Genomic DNA, 18710 nt, shown 5'->3' with positions numbered 1-18710 from the left:
TTGAACCGAAGTATTTTTCTGTGAAGGGAGAGACCTTTTTTCAGCTGGTAGTTATCAACCACGTGAACTACTTCAGTAATTTTTTTGGAGCGCATTACCAAGACACATCGGTTCTAGAACTTTCATGTCCGGCCCTGGTTTTCAATAAACCGATTCCCCCCGCTTTTTCTTCTCTTTTCCCAACACTCGGACAGTGGCCGCGAGGAGGGTCCCCTCCGAGTCGGTCCACGCCCCGGCCAATCTGAGCCCGGATGCTAATTAGCTACGCTTCCCTGATGAACACGCCTTTGTCACATGTAGGGCCGGACTACAAGGCCCAGCATGCCTCGCCCCTCCCTGATCAATGAGGGCTTATTTAAATGATCTCTGAGGTCTTGGACCCAGGCCAATCAGCTGTCAGGGCTCATGATAAATCGCAATGCATTATTGATAATAATAATTACTGGGACATGCGCGTTCCGGCCGAAGGGGGGTAAAATTTCCCAACTCTAGGAATTGGTGGCAAGTCACCAGGGCTCTTCCCGGCGCCCCGATGCGCGCACCATGTCGAGGCGCAAGCAGGCGAAGCCCCAGCACATCAACTCGGAGGAGGGCCAGGGCGAGCAGCCGCTGCTGCAGCAGCCGAGCCCCGACCTCGCAGAAGCGCCGGCGGCGGAGGAACCGGGTGAGTGCAGCTGCGGCCCCGTCCGTGCGCCCGTCTGTCCGTGCGTCCCGGAGGGCGCTCCCAGCACCGCGGTGCGTCCCTCGAGGGCGCGGGCTCCCGGAACAGATTTTGGAACCGGGATCCCGGACTCCGTTCCGGGAAAGGAGAGACGGAGCGGGTCGGAAGGAGGTAGCCTCAGCCCCCCCCCCCCACCAAGAAAGTTTCCCCCAGTTCTCTCCCTCTTATTGCAAAGTTGGCCTCCCATTTTCTTTCTGCCTCACTCTCCCACCAGCTTGATTCTCCTTGTCCTCAGTCCCATAGTTGATTCCCTCGCCTTGATACACAAGCACCCCCTCACACGGCAACTTAGCCTTGCCTTTTCCCCTCTCCGGTGGCGCCGCTTTTAAAAGAAAGAGACCCCCAAGTCTTCCCACCCTCTCTTCCACCCCCTTGGGGGCCTCTAGGAGGAGGGGCGCACCTCTAGGGTACCCCCCCGGAGGGCGATCTGTTGTACGCGCCCCTCCCAGGCAGAGTGGGGGGAGGGGGCGCGACCTCTCCCCACCCCCAGGCCGGGGTGCGGGCCACCCGCGCAGCACACTGGGCGGGGGAGGCTACTCGGTTTAGCTCTGTTGGAAGCTTTTATTTTTCCGTAATTTTAGGTATTTAGTTTACTTTTTTTTTTTTTTTTTTTTTTTTTTTTTGCTTTCCGCCTTTCCCCGGGGGCTACGCCGCCTGCTGCCGATCCTCGCCCTAACCTTTCGGGGCCTGACCTCCAGCCATCTTTGATTTCCGACTATCTAAAAATAACTGCGGCCAGCGGGAGGGTGCCGGCCGGGGCCCGGGTGGCGGGTGCATGGTCACCCCAGCCGGAACGCACCCTCTTTTATTTATTTTTTGCACGGACCCCTCGGGCGGCACGGCTTCAGCACACGCCGGGAGGTGAAAGGGGAGAGGTCGGGCTGCGGTTGACCCGGCCCGCGCCTCCGCGGAGTTCAGGACCTCGGCGCGGCCCGAGTTGCGGGCGAGCGCCTTCCTAGCCGGTCTCCACCAGCCCCTCGCCCCTACCCGCCGGACTGTCGCCGGAGAAATTGGGAACGTGGGGGAGGGGGTCCCCCGGGTCTCCCGCCAGATTACAGCTCTCCGCGCTTGGTGGGCGGTGCACGGCAGCGGCGGACTCTGCGCGCTCCACTCGGACGCTCCGGCTTTCTCGGGCGTGCGATCCTACTTCCCCGCAACTTTCCGAGTTTATCAAAAGTTCAGTGACCCACCCAGCTGATTTTTTTCCCCTCTCAGGGCAAATAGAAGGTCGTTACTTGGTCGAGGGAGCGGATGTGAGTTTTGGGGTGTTGGAGCATCCCACATCCTAGGGCCCTGCAGCTGGGGGATGGACTCTTTGTGCCTTGGCCAGGAGAGCTGGTGTGGGGGGGCGGACCGAGGAGAGGCTGGGTCGCCCGGTCCACCTGGAACAAAAGGGTTAACCCTAAGCCCGCCTGCTTCCTCGGGAGAGGAGGGGCGAGCTCCCGGCCCTGACCCCTCCCCTGGTCCTGAGCTGACCTCCCATCCCCCCCCCCCATTGGGGGTGAGTGCATACTAGTGTGGGTTTTTTTTTTTTTTTTTTTTTGGCTTTGGGTAATGGTTGACTTTCTGGGGGTATGGAGGGGTAGCTTGCTACTGAAGGGCTTCCCGAAATCTCCGCTGGCTGGAGTCGCGCTTAACCTGGCTGCGCCCTGAGGCCGCTGGGCGCGCGCTGCCACCGCGGTTTGGGAAGCATTTTCTGCGGATCACCCGCGGTCGGAGCCCCGCCACTTAGCGCTCGGGCGCCCTCTGGAGACCGGTCATGTGCGAATAGGGGCACACACCTGGTGAGTGACGCAAGCTGGGTCCCGAGATCTGCACCCGGGGAATCTCTGCGGGATCCCTACCTTCCTGTGCCTGGGAGTCTTCGCCAAGAATTCTTAGAAAGGATTTGGGGAGCCCTCTTTCCCCTTGTGGCTCGGGGAAGAACTTTATTTTTTTTATTTTTAATGATTGCATTTTGGGATCAGGCTCAGTATCGATAAATTTAGATTATAATCTATACCGCGAAGCTTCTAGATCCCTTTTGGTCAGTTCATTGGAGAATGCAGTTTTTGAGCTAAGAAAATGAAATCCGGGCAATAATTAGCAGATCAAAAAATCCGCAGGTGGTCGAGGAGAGGGGGCTCACAGTACTTAAAGGAAAATTAGCATTTTCTCAAAAGGGTTCCAAATGCCCTTTGTGCTAAACTGGATTACAACCTTCAGCTATTACGATTCCCAGGTTTTTAGTAATTTAGCTCCAGTTTCCAGCCTCTATTGACCTGCCTGTGCTGGGCTTTAGTTAAATTTCAAGCGAATTTAGAACTCCCCAAAGGGGGAGGGGGCTGTAATTTGCACACGACCTTTTTTATTCATTAAATTGCATGTAAAATGCATTCCTTCACCCTCAGTGATGCTCAGCCGCCAGTAAACGATACTTTGTCGTTGGCGATGGGGGGTTAGCAGGCTCCCATCTTAGTAGGGGGCTGGGGGAACATTTTGGGTAGCTGAGGCATGGTTAGCATTTCCGCCTTTTGGATGTAAAGTGTCAAATGAGATTTTGGAGAAAAGGATTTTGGCGAGATTTGGAAGACAGTCAGCATTCCGTTCTGGGTGTAGCCTTGTCTAGGGGTATTATCCCCCACCCGCCCAGCCAGCTTTGGGTACTTGTGTACACTGGCAGTGAAAATGTTCTATAGAAGAAGCAGATTGTGTATTGGGAGTGTGATCGGAGACTTTATTCAAGGAGTTTATACTAGTTTTAGAAACGGGAACATGCTGTGTGCCAGACCCCAGGCTGGGACTTTGCATTCATTCTCAAGACTGAAGTAGCTTTGGAAGTTTACCCACTGGAAAGTTAATGGAGGCTTCCTGATGGCTTGGTCCGTGGTTTTCCTCCAACTTGACTCTAGCTTTCTTTGAATCCGTGGGAGTGTTTGTTGATGGTCCCAGAGCAGTTGGTGATGGGATGGTCTCCTTTGTGAGAGGCAACCATGGTTAGTGCTTGAAACTGATTTGGCTTGGCCATTTTCCTTTTTCTTTTTCCTCCACACAGGGTCTGTCTGGGTAGCCACGGCACCTTCGTGGCCCTCACCATCCCAGCTTCCTCCAGAGTTGTGATGTGATGTTCCTGGCTCTGCCTCCAACTTCTGGAATTGGAAGCATCTGCCACTATAGGCAGCCCCCCTTTGACTTTCCAAATTGCCTTTAGAAGCTGTGGAGGAAGGGACCCCCAGGAAACAACTCAGAACTAAAACAATTTGGGTTCATTTCTCGGGGGCATGTGATTTGAAAAGAAAGGAGTTGAATTCAGGAGGTTACTAACCATTATCACTTTAATCTGTACTATTTTTAACAGACACACCTGGATGTATTAAAGCTGTGGGAGAGGATGGAGACAGACCTCTGCTTTTTTGGTGTGTGCAAGCTTGTTCCAGTTGAGGCAGGAGGGGACAGGGCCTCCCTTACTTAAAAAATTTAATTTTTTTCTCTATGCTGCCACGAGGTGCATGTGGCATAGGCTAGCTGATCTGACTCTGGTTGTAGATGTGGTGGCAACTGTCTTGACCATTCCCGTGGCTCCCCCTTTACCATTTCAAATCTTTTCCATGGGGCCCCTGAGCTTTGATCCATGACTGCTTTTAATTTTTGTGGATTTTTTGATTAACTAGAGACATAATATTAGTTCAGATTCTACCTCTCCATGTAGATTTCAAAGCTTTGCTACGTGAAACAGGTTTTTTTTTTTTTTTTTTTTTTTTTTTAGCCCTTACAGCTGGGTCAATAATACCCAGAGACATAATTCCTTTTTGTTTTTTGGTAAGCACTTATCCTGGAGGTAGGGCTGGGCCTGAGATACCGGGTTCCTTAGGTAAGCTGCTCATTGTCATTCTTCTAATACAGGACTGGTAACAGATAAGCAAAACCTGAGTCGCCAGGCTTTTATCGAGATATACAGATCTTATTTTATTTTTTAACTGTTTGAGTGTCTCCGGCCAGGGATTGGCCTCCTGGCTGATTAGCTTTCTTCCTATACAATAGTCAGGGTATTTTCCATCCATCTGGCCCGAGATTGAATCTAAGACCCCTGCTGGGTTTACTGCATTCTTCCAACTTTACTGGATAACTAGATGCTGGAGAGATAACATTCCTCAAATTCGGGGTGGGGGATGGAAACCCTGCTTGCTGGCGCTCTCCCTGTGGACTTTGGCTTTCCTTCCCTTCAGGCTAACTTAAGCATAGCCAGCAGTTGTTCCTGACAGAGGAGACTCCTCCTGCAGATACTGGTCCCACTATTTGCCGACGGTGGTATGGCCAAGGTGGTTTTTTACTGCTTAAGCAAACAGTTTTAGGCTGCAGTTTTAGGTGGGTGTTGCTGGTGCTGTGAGCGGCCAGGCAGGAGGGAGAGGGGCTGAGGTGGCTTTGGGGCTTGTGTATACAGTAGGGAAGGCAGTTGGCATCCTGGCTGTCTATCACTGAGAGGGCACAGAATTCTAGGGAGCAAAGTGCAGTGACCAGCGAACGGACATTTAGTCCTTATCTTCTCCCGCTCAAGACTCTTGAACGTGGCAAAGATGACCCCATGCTGGCTATTGTTTCTGGCTGTTTCTCCCTTACACAATGCAGTCCCAGAACTATTTACATAGTATTTGCATTGCAGGTGGGTACGCTAAATCCTGGAGATTAAAGTTTGGGGGTTGGAGATACTGCTCAGTGGGAGAGCTCTTCCTACCCAGTGTGGGGGTGGGAGTCATACCAGAGGGTGAGTTGGTAGTAACTGATGGGACCCTCTCAACCTCTGGCTTTGGTGTCTACAGGGTCCTCCCCCTTTACCGATATTAGGGGACTATTGCAGTCACGTGTACCCTTTTTTTTTTTTTAATAAAATGGCAGGTCTGGTATCCTATCTGTCAGCCAACTGCCTCAGTTACCCAGAAAGTGCAAGAGCCACCCTCTGGTAACATTCGGAGAGTCTGGTGTTTGACAGCCTGAGGTGCTGTTAATACTTACGTCCCCGACGGAAAGAAATGGTGAATCTTAGGTGAGCTTAATGGATTCCAGGTTAAGATTGCTGCCTTAGAGTTGGGTGTGGTGTGCACTCGTGCACTCTTTTTTTTCTTTTTCGAGATGGGGTTTCTCTGTGTAACCGCCCTGGCTGCCCTGGAACTAGCACTTGTAGAACAGGCTGGCCTCGAACTCACAGAAATCCACTTACCTCTGGGTGCTGGGATTAAAGGTGTGTGCCACCCACCACTGCCCAGCCAGAGTGGTGCACTCTTAAAATAAATGCCAGTACTTGGGAAACTGAGGCAGGAGTCTTGTCAGGAATTTGGGGTCAGCCTGAGCTATTTAGTGAGCTAAGAAGACCTTGTCTCAACAGAATTTTCAAATGCCTGCTTTAGAATCGGGAGAGTCTGTGTTCTTGGTATGTACGAGGTCAGGAAACATTCGTGCTCTAACACGTCAGGAGGAATGATGCGAGAAATGGAGAAATTGCCCAGAAACTGGTGCAGCTTAAGAAATAGATGTGCAGTCCCTGGCAATGGGCAAAGAGACACCTTGGTGGTGGTGTTGTCTTATATCAGCCAGGGACAGAGCAGATGGAGTCCTTTGTTCATCCTAGCTTGATGCCTATCTTCGTGGCCAAAGCTGTTTCATGCCTAGGGTACATAAGTAAAAAGAAAGAAAGAAAGAAAGAAAGAAGAAAGAAAGAAAGGAAGGAAGGAAGGAAGGAAGGAAGGAAGGAAGAAAGAAAGAAAGAAATAGATGTGGTTACTTAGTTCTTGCTGAGCCTAAGTGTATATACATCTGCAAAATGGGTTCAAGGGTACATCAAAGGCCTGACTACAAAGGTGGTCTAGTTAACGTCATATAAAGACAGATGGGGGTGTAGATGGGGGTCCTCTTGGCAGACTGCTTGCCCAGCGTGCGTGAAGCTAAGCTGTTGAGTCCATCTTCAGCCTTTCAGAAACCTTAAAACTAGATGTGGTGTTTCAAGCATTTTCTAGCACCAGAGAGCTGGAAGCTGGAGCTCAGACTTTTAAGGTCATCTGGACGCCGGGTTGGAGAGCAGGGCAGTCTGGGACACTTGACCCTGCCTGAGGAGAAGAAACAGGATGGTCTGTGCAAGACAGTGGTTTCCAGAGTGGGTGATGTGGGAAGGCAGAACGGAGACCCAGACTTCACTGGGAGCCTTTGCACCCTGGTTGGACCTTTTGGTGATGGTGGCACAAGCCTTTAATCCCAGCACTCTGAAGTCTGAAGCAGTTGCCTCTGAGTTCAAGGCTAGCCTGGTCTACAGTTTTCTATCCCAGACCTCCAGACCCTGTCTAGGAGGCAAAAGTTTTACTTCCCTGTAGACATGTCTTGACACACCCTGCCCAGCAGTTGGTTTTTGTGCTCCCATGCCAACTAAACCATATTCCCAGGGTTTTTTTTCTCAATTTTTTTTAAATTTTTTTTTTGAGAGAATGGGCAGTGTCTACTTGGCCCTTACTGTCCTGGTGACCTGGACTTACAAATGAATCTGCCCCTGCCTTTCTTGTTCTGGGATTAAAGTGTTCTTGTTCCAGGGCTTCCTAGTCAGTGGATCCTTTATCTCCTAGTCTTCCCTGTATTGCTGAGAGAAGAGTGTGATTATAGGACTTGTATGTACCAGGAAAGACCTAACACATGTCCCCAGTGCCCCCCTCCTCAGTGTGGAAGGAACCTGCTGAGTAATGTTTGGGGCGTGACTTGACCTCTGTGCTGAGGGCCTAGTTGCATCACATTTATAGGTAGGGACTTTTTAAAATCTTTTGAATTTGAGTGGCTTCCTTACAAAGGGGTGTGTGTCTGTGTGTGGTGTGTGATGTAAATGTGGTGCCCACATGTCCAAGGAAGGCATTAGATCCCCTGGAACTGGAGTTACAGACAGTTGGGAGCTGCCATGTGGGTGCTGGGAATTGGAACTTGGGTCCAGTGCTCTCAACCAGTGAGCCATCTCTTCAGGCCCTTGATAAACCTTCTTAAGGTGTAAAGTCCAGGACTTGGGACTTGGTGCCTTGGCTATTGTCCCGTCTCTTCCCTCAAGCCACACAAGCCTCATGATGTACCATCCTGTCACTTGGTCCAAAATCAATAACACTTGAGAGTTGTATTAAGGCTGTGCTAGATTGATCTTGGCAGTCACATCATTCAAAACCGTGGCTGTGCTGGGTTGCCGTGCGGTGCTAGGTGCTTCCCCAGCGTGCAAGAGTTGACTCCGTAGTAACCCCCCCCCCAAATGTGTAGATCCTGCACCCCGGAAGAAGAGGCAGGAGGATGAGGATCAGTTTGGCCTCTGTGAGGCTCTCAGAAAACAATATTGAAGACATATTCTAGGCTCAGCTGGTTAAGATTCAATTGGCCTCGTCCAATCTCTTGATCCCAGGGGTGGAGGAGAGAACCAGTTCCACAAGTTGTCCTGATTTCCATGCAGGAACTACACGGACGAGCAAACCCATCCGGGTGGCCACAGACAACAGAAATGATAAAGGGAGAAAGGATTCAGAATCGCGAACACCAGGTGTTGAAGGCATTGCTTTTGCACTGTCTTAACATTGAAAAAGACCAAGTGGAACACTCCTAACTTGAGTCTTCTGTGTTTAATGCCTAGGAATTGAAAGGCAGCAGATGGAGGAGCGTGGCCATAGGCTCCATTTATTTATTTATTTTGGAGACAGGGTTTCTCTGGGTAGCCCTGGCTGTCCTGGAACTCACTCTGTAGACCAGGTGGTCTTGTACTCCTAGAGATCTTGCTGCCTCTGCCTCCCAAGTGCTATGGTTAAAGGTCCTCAAGGTCCAGCTCCCAGGCTGACTTTGAACTCTGATCTTTCTACCTCAGCCTCCCAGGTACCTGATAGCACAGGCTTGCCTAATCTGGGATGGATTGGTGGTGTCTTGTTAGCAGCACCTTTAAACTTCTGCTACCCCTGGATGTTGGGTGCTCATTGTCTGGGTTGAAATGTGATTTACTGTCTTCTGTTTTTTGTTTTTTTTTTCCCCCCAAAAAATTGTATTTATTTATTATGCGTACAATATTCTGTCTGTATGCCTGCTGGCCAGAAGAGGGCACCAGACCTCATTACAGATGGTTGTGAGCCTCCATGTGGTTGCTGGGAATTGAACTCAGGACCTTTGGGAAGAGCAGCCTATGCTCTTAACCTCTGAGCCATCTCTCCAGCCCCCTGTCTTCTGTTTTGCTTGGGTCATGGAGGAGGTCAGGTAGGATTTGACCAGTTCCAATGTCCTTAGTATTGGTTGTCCTCTATTGGCCTTTCCAGGGATTGTTGGGGATTGGTTTAACAAACCATCTAGTAGTGGCACATGACTGTAATCCTAGCACCTGGGAAGCGAGGCAGGATTGCTGTGAGTTCAATGCTAACCTGGACTACAAAGTAAGATCCTATAATAAAACAGCTGTGTGTCGGTTATTGCTGTAGGTTTCAGTAGTTCCTGGTGAAGCCCCTCAACTCCATCTCTTCCTTGACCTTCAGGAAGTGCCATTCTCTGAGACTGTCTTGCTGGTCCCTAGTCTTCTTCTTAGGGTGATGCTAAACACTGAGCCTAATGTGTTTGCCAAAGACCCTGTCCAGTTCCCAGTCTATGACTTTGAAGTTCAGGTCTCCAAGTCTCTTGGTGACATCATTTGCCCTGGGTGTTAATTCTCTTCCTTCCTTCCTTCCTTTTTTTTTTTTTTTTTTTTTTAACAACAAATGCCAGTCATAGAACAGATCTTTTTAAGTAAAATCACCTTATTCTTATTAACTCACATGAAAACATCACACAGTTGTTTAAGGAAACCCTATGAATCTCAGTGTCTTGACTGTGCCATCAGTACGTCCATTCTGAAGCTGTGCAGCTTTGCTCAAGGCTTTACCCTTCCCCTGTCCAGTGCATCCTTGTGCATTTATCCAGCACTAAAAATGAAAAAAAAAAAACCTGCAGGTTGAAACTAAAAAAAAAAAAATAGCTTTCTGTCGTCTTTTATGACTTCTGTGTCCTTTTGCCTGCGTCTTCTTCCCACACATCTACCGTTACCCCCTTGAAAGCCTTTCTCAATTTTATATTATACCCACACACTCGTTAACACACACACACACACACCCGCATGTATGTATGCACACCACATGCTTTCCTAGGGCCCTCAGAGGCCAAAAAAAGTCATCAGATTTTTTGGAACTGTAGTTACAGATGGTTGTGAGGTGCCACATGGGTGCTGAGAACCAAACCCCAGTCCTGCAAGAGCAGCAAATGCTCTTAACCTGAGTCATCACTTCAGCCAGGTACAGCATATTTATTAATTGAAAATTTCAAACACACATACAGTTTATTTTAATATTAGTCCCTACTCCCCACAACAACTCCTGGATTCCGTCCATGCCCATCCCTGTTTCCTTTACTCCACATCCTCTCCAGCATAATCCGTCATTGGTGTTCTCAATCAAAGCCATTCTGACTGGTGTTCAGATAGTTTCTCAGCAGACTCCTGTAATCCCAGCCCTCTCTGGAAGAAGAGGCAGGGAGGGTTAGGAGTTCAAAGCTAGCCTCAGCTACAAAGCAGGTTTGGGGCGGCCTGGGCCTCTTAATAAAGACTTCATCTAGACAAAGTTGTGTACCCTGGCAGGCATGGGGTGTGAGACTTGGTGGTGGCTTCTAGGGAGGCATAATTCCTTATACCCTGTTTTAGGTCATTCAGACCGTAAGTAAGTACTTGGTCCCTTATACAGTCTTCATGAGTCAGGACCTGTGATAATGGAGACCTGTCTGTCTGTCTGTCTGTCACTTCGATCCACGCCCCCTTTCAGGACAGAGTGCTCACTCTTTTCTCCCCTTGCACAGGTGCTCCAGTGAACTCGCCAGGAAATGGCGATGAGGTGATGACGGAGGACACGGCCCTGGTGAAGCGCCCCCGGCGGGAGGAGACCCACATCTGCGACAAGTGTTGTGCTGAGTTCTTCAGTTTCTCTGAGTTCCTGGAACACAAGAAAAGTTGCACTAAAAATCCTCCTGTCCTCATCATGAATGACAGTGAGGGGCCAGTGCCTTCAGATGACTTCCCCAGAGGTGTCCTGAGTCAACAGCCAGACAGCCCAAGCAATAAGGACAGTCACCAAGACAACAGCAGCAACTCTGGGGACTTGAAGGAAAAGCTGGGCACGGACTCCATCCTGTACTTAAAGACAGAGAATGCCCTGCCACCTACACCCCAGGACATAAGCTATTTACCCAAAGGCAAAGTGGCCAACACCAACGTGACTCTGCAGGCGCTCCGTGGTACCAAGGTGGCAGTGAACCAGCGGAGTGTGGATGCCCCTGCAGCACCCGTGCCAGCTGCCCACAGCATCCCGTGGGTCCTGGAGCAGATCCTTTGTCTGCAGCAGCAGCAGCTCCAGCAGATCCAACTCACAGAACAAATCCGTGTCCAGGTGAACATGTGGGCTGCACATGCCCTCCACTCCGGAGTGGCTGGTGCGGACACTCTGAAGGCCTTAAGCAACCATGTGTCTCAGCAGGTGTCTGTATCCCAGCAGGTGTCTGCCGCTGTGGCTCTGCTCAGCCAGAAATCCTCAAACCCGGCCCTGTCTCTAGATGCCTTGAAACCAGCCAAACTACCTCATGCCAGTGTCCCCTCTGCAGCCAGCTCCTTGTCCTCAGGGTTTCCGCCCTTCGCCTTGAAGCCTGATGGAGGAACTCGGGTTCTCCCCAACTTCATGTCTCGCCTTCCAAGTGCCCTGCTACCTCAGACCCCGGGCTCTGTGCTTCTTCAGAGCCCCTTCTCCACTGTGGCACTCGACCCATCCAAGAAAGGAAAGGGGAAGCCCCCAAACATCTCTGCGGCAGCGTTGGATACCAAGGCCAAGGACGAAGCCATCCTCGGCAAGCACAAGTGTAAGTACTGTAGCAAGGTTTTCGGGACCGATAGCTCCCTGCAGATCCACCTCCGCTCCCACACCGGAGAGAGACCTTACGTGTGCTCTGTCTGTGGTCACCGATTCACCACCAAGGGCAACCTCAAGGTACACTTCCATCGACACCCTCAGGTGAAGGCAAACCCGCAGCTGTTTGCTGAATTCCAGGACAAAGTGACACCAGGCACCGGCCCCCCCTACGCACTCTCTGTCCCCATCCCTGTAGATGAATCGAGTCTCTCTGTAGACACCGAGCCTGTCCATGTCTTGGGAACCCCTCCCATAGGGCTACCTCAGAAGCTCCCTCAGGGGCCCAATCCCAAGGACCTCATGGGTGGCTCCTTGCCCAATGACATGCAGCCAGGGCCTTCTCCAGAAAGTGAGGTGGGACTTCCACTACTTGGGGTGGGACTGGTGCATAATCCCCCAAGGGTTGGGGGCTTCCAGGGGAGTGGGACCCCGGAGTCAGGATCAGAGACTCTGAAATTGCAGCAACTCGTGGAGAACATTGACAAGGCCACTACTGACCCCAATGAATGTCTCATTTGTCACCGGGTACTCAGCTGTCAGAGTTCCCTCAAGATGCATTACCGGACCCACACAGGGGAGAGACCCTTCCAGTGTAAGGTCTGTGGCCGGGCCTTCTCCACCAAAGGCAATCTGAAGACACACCTTGGGGTTCACCGAACCAACAACACCGCCGTAAAGACACAACATTCGTGCCCCATCTGCCAGAAGAAGTTCACCAACGCCGTCCTCTTACAGCAGCACATCCGAATGCACATGGGTGGCCAGATCCCTAACACGCCCCTGCCAGAAAGCCCCTGTGACTTCGCCAGTCCCGAGCCTATGGTCATGGGCGAGAATGGCAATGCCAGTGCTCTTGGCCAGGAAGACACGGTGGAAAGGATTGAAGCAGATGGCATCTGTCCCCAGGATGTCCCCGGTGGCTCCGCCAAGGTCTCCGCATCAGTTCCCAGTGCCCACCTGGTGTCGCCCATTCTGGGCTTTTCTGTGATGGCTTCCCTGGATAATCAGGGGAAAGGGGCTCCTCCCCCTCGACAGAGCAGCCGAGAAAACGGCCCGGTGGAGAGTGACAACTGCCTGACCAATGACTCGTCCTCACTCGTGGGTGAGCAGGAATGTCAGAGCCGAAGCCCAGAGGCCGCGGAAACCATGTGCTTCCAGGCGGTGTCCCCTGCCAATAGTCAAGCAGAAAGCGTCAAGTCCCGGTCTCCTGAGGTGAACAAGACCGAGGGCATCGAGAGCTGCCGCGTTGACACGGAAGGTGATGCAGCTTTGGATTTCACTTAATGTCCCTTTGGGGCTCAAGGTCACCAGAAAAAGAGCCTGGGTTGAACTTGACGTTTCTGTAGGGCAATTAGCTATTCTGTATTTCTGGGTAGAAGGCTCTGATAATTGCCTCTGTCTTAGTACTTGGTAGACTCTATCTTGGGTCATATGGACAACACGGATGTTGGGTTTGTCTCTCTCTTTTTTTTTTCTCTTTTGACCCCATGGGTAGGTATTTGAGGAAGAAGGCACTGTTTGGGCCACGAAAATAAATCAAGCAGTAGTTGCTTGAACTGAGGGTCCAGTTCTGAAACTGTTCATGTATGAAGACAATACCTATGTTAGATGTGTCAGGTGATGTCCATTGATCCAGAATACTTCATTAGAACCACAGAAAATGCCTAGGTTTGGTGTGATGGTGACTTCATTGTGCTGCTGGGATTTTAACCTAGGTTAGCCCCCTCCCCCCTTTCTCTGGTCCACAGCCCTCCAGCCTTCATCCTTTTGATGTTTTTCTTTTCAGATAGGGTATCACTATGTAGACCAGGATGACTTCAGACTTGATCAGCCTGTCTTCTCGCCTCTTAAGTGCTGGGACTGAAGGCATGCACCACCATATCTGACTTTTTTTTAGGGGTTTGGGGAGGATACCAGCCTGAATTCATTCTACAGTCAGATCCTCCTGCCTCTACTTCCCAGTGAAGTAGCTGAGATGATATCTTATTCCGACTTGGATGTTACCTGCACGCATACTTCTGTTACCCATACTTTACACCATAAAAAGGGCAAATTTTCCTAAGTGAGTTTTGTTTTCTGTGTAAATAAGAACTTAAAAGGGTGAGCTTGATGATTGGTTAAGCACTCGCTGCTGAGTTGAGTTCAGGTCTCCATGTAAAAGGCCAGACATGCTGTGTTTGTAACCGCTGTTAGCTGATGGGAAAAAGGCAGATCGCTAAGCTTGTGGGCCAGTAGCCTAGCTAGCCCCCTTGCTGATATTCTAGATCCTTCAGAGATCCTGTCTCAGAGAGCTGGTTGCTAACAGGAACAACAAGGCTGCCTTTGAACTTCCACACAGGCGTGTACACATGTACACACACACTGAAAAACTTCTAAGCAAGCTGCTGCTGAACTGTGATCTACGTGAGCTACTCAGCTCGCCTAGCAGACGATTGTCGTGGAGGGTTTGTTTCAGACAGTGAGTTGGCTGTTAGATGACAAAAGTTATCTTTCTTCCCACCTCTCCCCATTAGGTCGCACCAGCATCCCATCGACGTTTCTCCGAGCCCAGCCCACCTATGTCAAAGTTGAAGTTCCTGGCACCTTTGTGGGACCCTCCAGCATGTCCTCAGGCATGGCACCTTTGCTCGCAGCACAGCCACGCCGACAGGCCAAGCAACACTGCTGCACGCGCTGTGGAAAGAACTTCTCATCTGCCAGCGCCCTTCAGATCCACGAGCGGACACACACAGGTGAAAAACCCTTCGTCTGCAACATCTGTGGGAGAGCCTTCACCACTAAAGGCAACCTCAAGGTGGGTTCTCACGGATTGGTCTGTGGCCTCTATGGGTAGAAGACATCCACCAGTTTATGGTGTCTTGGCCTTTTAATTTTGAACACTGCAATCCCAGAGGCAGAAGCGGGGGGGGGGGGGAATTCTCTTGAGTTGGAGGGCCAACATGATCTACAATAGCAACTTCCCAGGCCAGCTAAGGCTACATAGTGAGACCCAGGTTCCAAAAAGGGGGGTTAGGGGCTAGGGTGCAGCACAATGCCATAGTGGTGGGTTAATATTTACAAGCTCCGGGCTCCAGCCGCAGCACCACTGAAAAGGGGAAAACCTATTGCAGTCCCGCCTTTATTCTAGCACCGGGGAGGCAGAGGCAAGTGGATCTCTGAGGCCTGCCTAGTCGGCACAGTGAATTCCAGGACAGCCAGGCTAGAGCACAGCTACATCTCAGCCAGCGCATGAAGCTTGTTTTGGGAAGAAAGGTGTTCCAGGCTCCTGAACTCAACTGAGCTTGAACTCATGACCTTGCTGGTGCCTTCTGACTGCTAGTGTGACAGACTGCCTCCAAACCTAGTTTTTATTTAGTGTCTTGCTGAGAACCCAGGGTCTTGTTTTTTGCTTTTTCGAGACAGGGTTTCTCTGGTTTTGGAGCCTGTCTTGAAACTAGTTCTTGTAGACCAGGCTGGTCTACAACCAGCTTCTGCCTCCCAAGTGCTGGGATTAAAGGCGTGAACCCAGGGTCTTGTGGTTGCTGGGTAAGCACTCATCAGCCGAGTTCTAGCCCTAGTCTTTGTTTTGTGTGTGTTTCTTCTTTTTTTTTTTTTCTATTTTCTTTTTTTTTTTTTAGTTTTGTTTTGTCTTAGGTTTTTTTCCAGACAGGGTTTCTCTGTGTAGACCAGAATGGCCTTGAACTCAGAGATCCACCTGTCTCTGCACTGAGACTCCAGGCACATGCCACCACACCATGCCCAACTGTATTGTGTCTCGCATAGCCTAGGCCGGTTTAAACTCATGGTCCTCCTGACTGCTGGGATTATGGGTGTGAGCCACCATACCTAGCCATCTTCTTTTGTGGATACAATTGTTTTGCCTTTGTGTATGTATGCACCATGGCTGTGCCTTGTTCTAATGGAGGTCAGAGGAAGGTTGTCAGTCAGGTAATTGTGTCTGAGCTCCCATGTGGGTTCTGGATTCGAACTCACTCCCTGCAAGAGTAGCAAGTGCTCCTAACCGCTCCATCCTCTAGTTCTGAACTGTGATGCTTTTGAGCTTGGTGTGAGATAAAGCATTGTGGTGAGTCACACTTGCAATCCCAGTATTCTAGATAACTCAGGGCTAAGAGCATTTGCTGTTCTTGCAGAGAACCTGAGTTCAGTTCTCAGCACCCGTGTGAGACACCTCTCACCACTTGGTGTTAGACACTGGCTTCTTTCAGAAGTCTCTGTCTGATCTCCTGCACTTCCAAAAAAAGTTTAAGACTGGCCAGGCGGTAGTGGCGGTGCACACCTTTAATCCCAGCACTTGGGAGGCAGAAGCTGATTGATCTCTGCAAGTTTGAGGCCAGTCTGGTCTACAGACGCATTGGTGCTGGGGTGTGGCTGGTTCTGAGGTGCTTGCCTAGTATTCGTACAGTCCTTGGGGTGTCCCCAGCACATTCTAAACCAAGCTTGGTGGTTCCAGTTCTTTGGAGGTGAAGGTGTAGGGGTGAGGAGTATTCAATGTCAGAGAGACTTGTCTCTTTTGTTATTGTTTGGTTTATTATTTGTTTTTCAAGACAGGGTTTCTCTGTGTAGCCCAGGCTGTCCTTGAACTCACAGAGATCCGCTGGCTTCTGCCTTCCAAGTGCTGGGATTGAGTGCCACCACCACCTGGCTTAAATTACCTTTTAAGTAATATTTCCATTTACATATTTGTGAGATTGACATGTAGTAAGAGGTACACCTGTCCTTTACCCCACAGTGGGGGTAAAGTAACAATAACACGAGGGCGAGAACCTCAATGCAGACAGTCTGCTTACAGAGCTTTTCCATGTCACTGCTACTCAGTAACAGGTTTGTAAGCTCAGACATGAACACTTGCATGATGTCTCGTGTAAGCATTTCTGTAAATGCACCCACGGATGGCTAGGCAGATGCGGCTGGAGAGTATTTCCTACCCTTATTAATGTTGGTAGGGGCATTGGCCAAAGATGTCCCCTCACCTCTTTCTCCAATACATGTACAAAAATCCTCCTAAACCGTCAGATACCTGAGTTTATTTTTCTGGCTTGATACAAGGTCTTACTGTGTAGCCCAGGCTGCCCTTGAACTCAAGGCCCTCCTCCCTCTCAAACTTGTCCACCACCCCTGGTGCAGTTTCTAAGAAAAAGTGTATTCTGAAGGTTGGATGGTGCACACTTTATGGAGACGAACACCCACATGGAGGTTGACTTAGGCTTTCGAACAGACGGGACTCTATCTGATGAAACCCTCTTTGCTGTCCCCCACAGGTACACTACATGACACATGGGGCCAACAATAACTCTGCCCGCCGGGGCAGGAAGCTGGCCATAGAGAACAGCGTGGCTGTGCTAGGCTCCGAGGGAAAGAGAGTGCCCGAGATGTTCCCTAAGGAACTCCTTCCCCCAGCGGCGGTGAGTGTGGACCCCACCACGTGGAACCAGTATACCAGCGTCCTCAATGGGGGCCTGGCCATGAAGACCAATGAGATCTCTGTGATCCAGAGCGGAGGCATCCCCACCCTGCCCGTGTCCCTGGGGGCCAGCTCTGTGGTAAGCAATGCCACGCTTTCTAAGCTCGATGGCTCTCAGTCGGCTGTGGGCGGGAACGTGGAGAAGCCTGCTGTTCCCGATGGTGTGGCCAAGCACCAGTTTCCCCACTTTTTGGAAGAAAACAAGATCGCAGTCAGCTAAGGGGGGCGAGGGCGTGCAGCTGGAGAGAGATCTGCTTCCTTCTTTAGTTTCCTTGACCATCTCCTGCTTCCCTTCCTGATACACAAGTGATGTTTACGCTTATGACCACAGCCTTGGGCAGTCCTACAATCTCACCGTTGCTATGCTGCTTCCCAAAAAAGGAAAAAAGAAACCAAAAAAAGAGGAAAATTGAAAAACAGGAAAAAAAAAATCCACCAAAACAGACTTTTAAGTTTTGCAAAGAAGCGGGTTTTGAAGAGTAGCTTTGTTCCTTGGGACAAACTGTATCCTAGAAGCTTTGTGTGACCTCGTGGCTGTTTCCAAAGACTGTCACCTGTATCAAAGTGAAACAGTTGGGGCAATTGGCCCACAGTGGAAGTCCAGGGGAGAGAGTGCTGTGTGCTTCCACGCTGGGCGACTAATGCGGGTAATGGACATCTTCGTGGGGACCTGGCTCATCTGCCTCCCGACCCTGTATTCTCATCTTCTGTTTATGAATGTACTTTCAGAGAAAGGAGGAAGAAACCTCACAACTAAGCTGGTCCAGTTAGCCCACTTCCTTGAACCTCACATCCTTGTACGACGCCCTCCACAAACTCCCTAGAGAGCCCACCACTTACTCTGCTGCTCATTTAAAAGATTGGGAGGCCCAAGAGTGCCGCCCGCCCCCCATTTTTCCCACAAATCACCTTCTCCCCAGACCCTGGAGAGGATGGGGTCCAGAGCGGGCACCTCGGGTGATTTTGTGTGGCTCCTCAGGTGCCTATCGTTGCATTGGGGAACTGCAGTTCCTTCCTCCGGGACCAGGACCAGCTAGTCTCCTGCAGCTCCTCTCTTTCTGTTTGAATTTCCTTGTCCCGAGTCTTGAAGACTTTTCACACCACCCTCCCTCTTGTGAAGATTATAACATTGAGACAGGCAAGTCTTGGGTGTGAGGACTTTAATTTATCTACCTCATTTATTTTTATTTTTGTAGCCAAAAAGTCTGTTTTGCTATTTGGTGACCGCAAAGTATTCCCGGGTCTTAAACCTAAGAGTTAGTGTGGTGAGAAGGGCCAGATGTTCAGGATGTCCCCTTGGTTAGTGCTGTGCCCTTTTCTTTTCTTTTTTAGAAAATTACATTTTTTTGTGAGTATAATTTTGAGCAGCTGTTGTAACAGTGTTCTGATGGTTTAATGGGGGAGGAGGGACTTTTCACAAGCTCCTGGGTAGATTTCTTCCTGCCCTGTGGAATACCATTGCCAAAATGAGGATGGAGGCTCGTCTGCCAGTTTCCTTTCCTCTGTTCTTGCACCTGATTTTAGGATCCAAAACTTTTTTTTTTTTTTTTTTTTTTTTGCCAAGTTGTGCCTTTCCTTCTGGGATTGT

The 18710-nt window shown here is 50.2% G+C and overlaps 1 protein-coding gene and 1 non-coding gene across 5 annotated transcripts; both read left to right on the top strand.

Moving 5' to 3' along the window:
* Window positions 1-315: 315 nt before the first annotated feature.
* On the top strand, window positions 316-18704 carry Sall4 (spalt like transcription factor 4). 4 transcript variants are annotated; one of them, XM_050153074.1, is made up of 4 exons: window positions 316-664; window positions 10562-12919; window positions 14175-14455; window positions 16920-18704. In XM_050153074.1, the coding sequence occupies exons 1-4, from the start codon at window positions 544-546 to the stop codon at window positions 17340-17342; spliced, it is 3183 nt and encodes a 1060-aa protein (XP_050009031.1). In that variant the 5' UTR covers window positions 316-543; the 3' UTR covers window positions 17343-18704. The 4 variants fall into 4 exon arrangements, with proteins under 4 accessions (XP_050009031.1, XP_050009034.1, XP_050009032.1 ...); XM_050153077.1 differs by having other exon boundaries at window positions 317-664; window positions 10562-11611; XM_050153075.1 differs by lacking the exon at window positions 316-664 and adding an exon at window positions 2254-2505.
* LOC126508115 (small nucleolar RNA SNORA48) lies at window positions 6232-6373 on the top strand. The gene has a single exon (XR_007593718.1). It is a non-coding gene; the product is annotated as a small nucleolar RNA SNORA48 (small nucleolar RNA).
* Window positions 18705-18710: the final 6 nt, after the last annotated feature.

This window comes from Alexandromys fortis, unplaced genomic scaffold (genome assembly GCF_014885135.2).
Source record: "Alexandromys fortis isolate MF-2015 unplaced genomic scaffold, M_Fortis_MF-2015_v1.1 scaffold_81, whole genome shotgun sequence".
Taxonomy (NCBI): Eukaryota; Metazoa; Chordata; class Mammalia; order Rodentia; family Cricetidae; genus Alexandromys; species Alexandromys fortis.
Note: the sequence above shows the minus strand (reverse complement) of the source record. Positions and strands in the feature narration are given on the sequence as shown.

Coding starts and splice junctions, on each gene's coding strand:
- Sall4 (XM_050153074.1), top strand. CDS start 544: ATGTCGAGGCGCAAGCAGGCGAAGCCCCAGCACATCAACTCGGAGGAG. Junction 12,920..14,174: donor CTGCCGCGTTGACACGGAAG/GTGATGCAGCTT, acceptor TCTCCCCATTAG/GTCGCACCAGCATCCCATCG. Junction 14,456..16,919: donor CCACTAAAGGCAACCTCAAG/GTGGGTTCTCAC, acceptor TGTCCCCCACAG/GTACACTACATGACACATGG.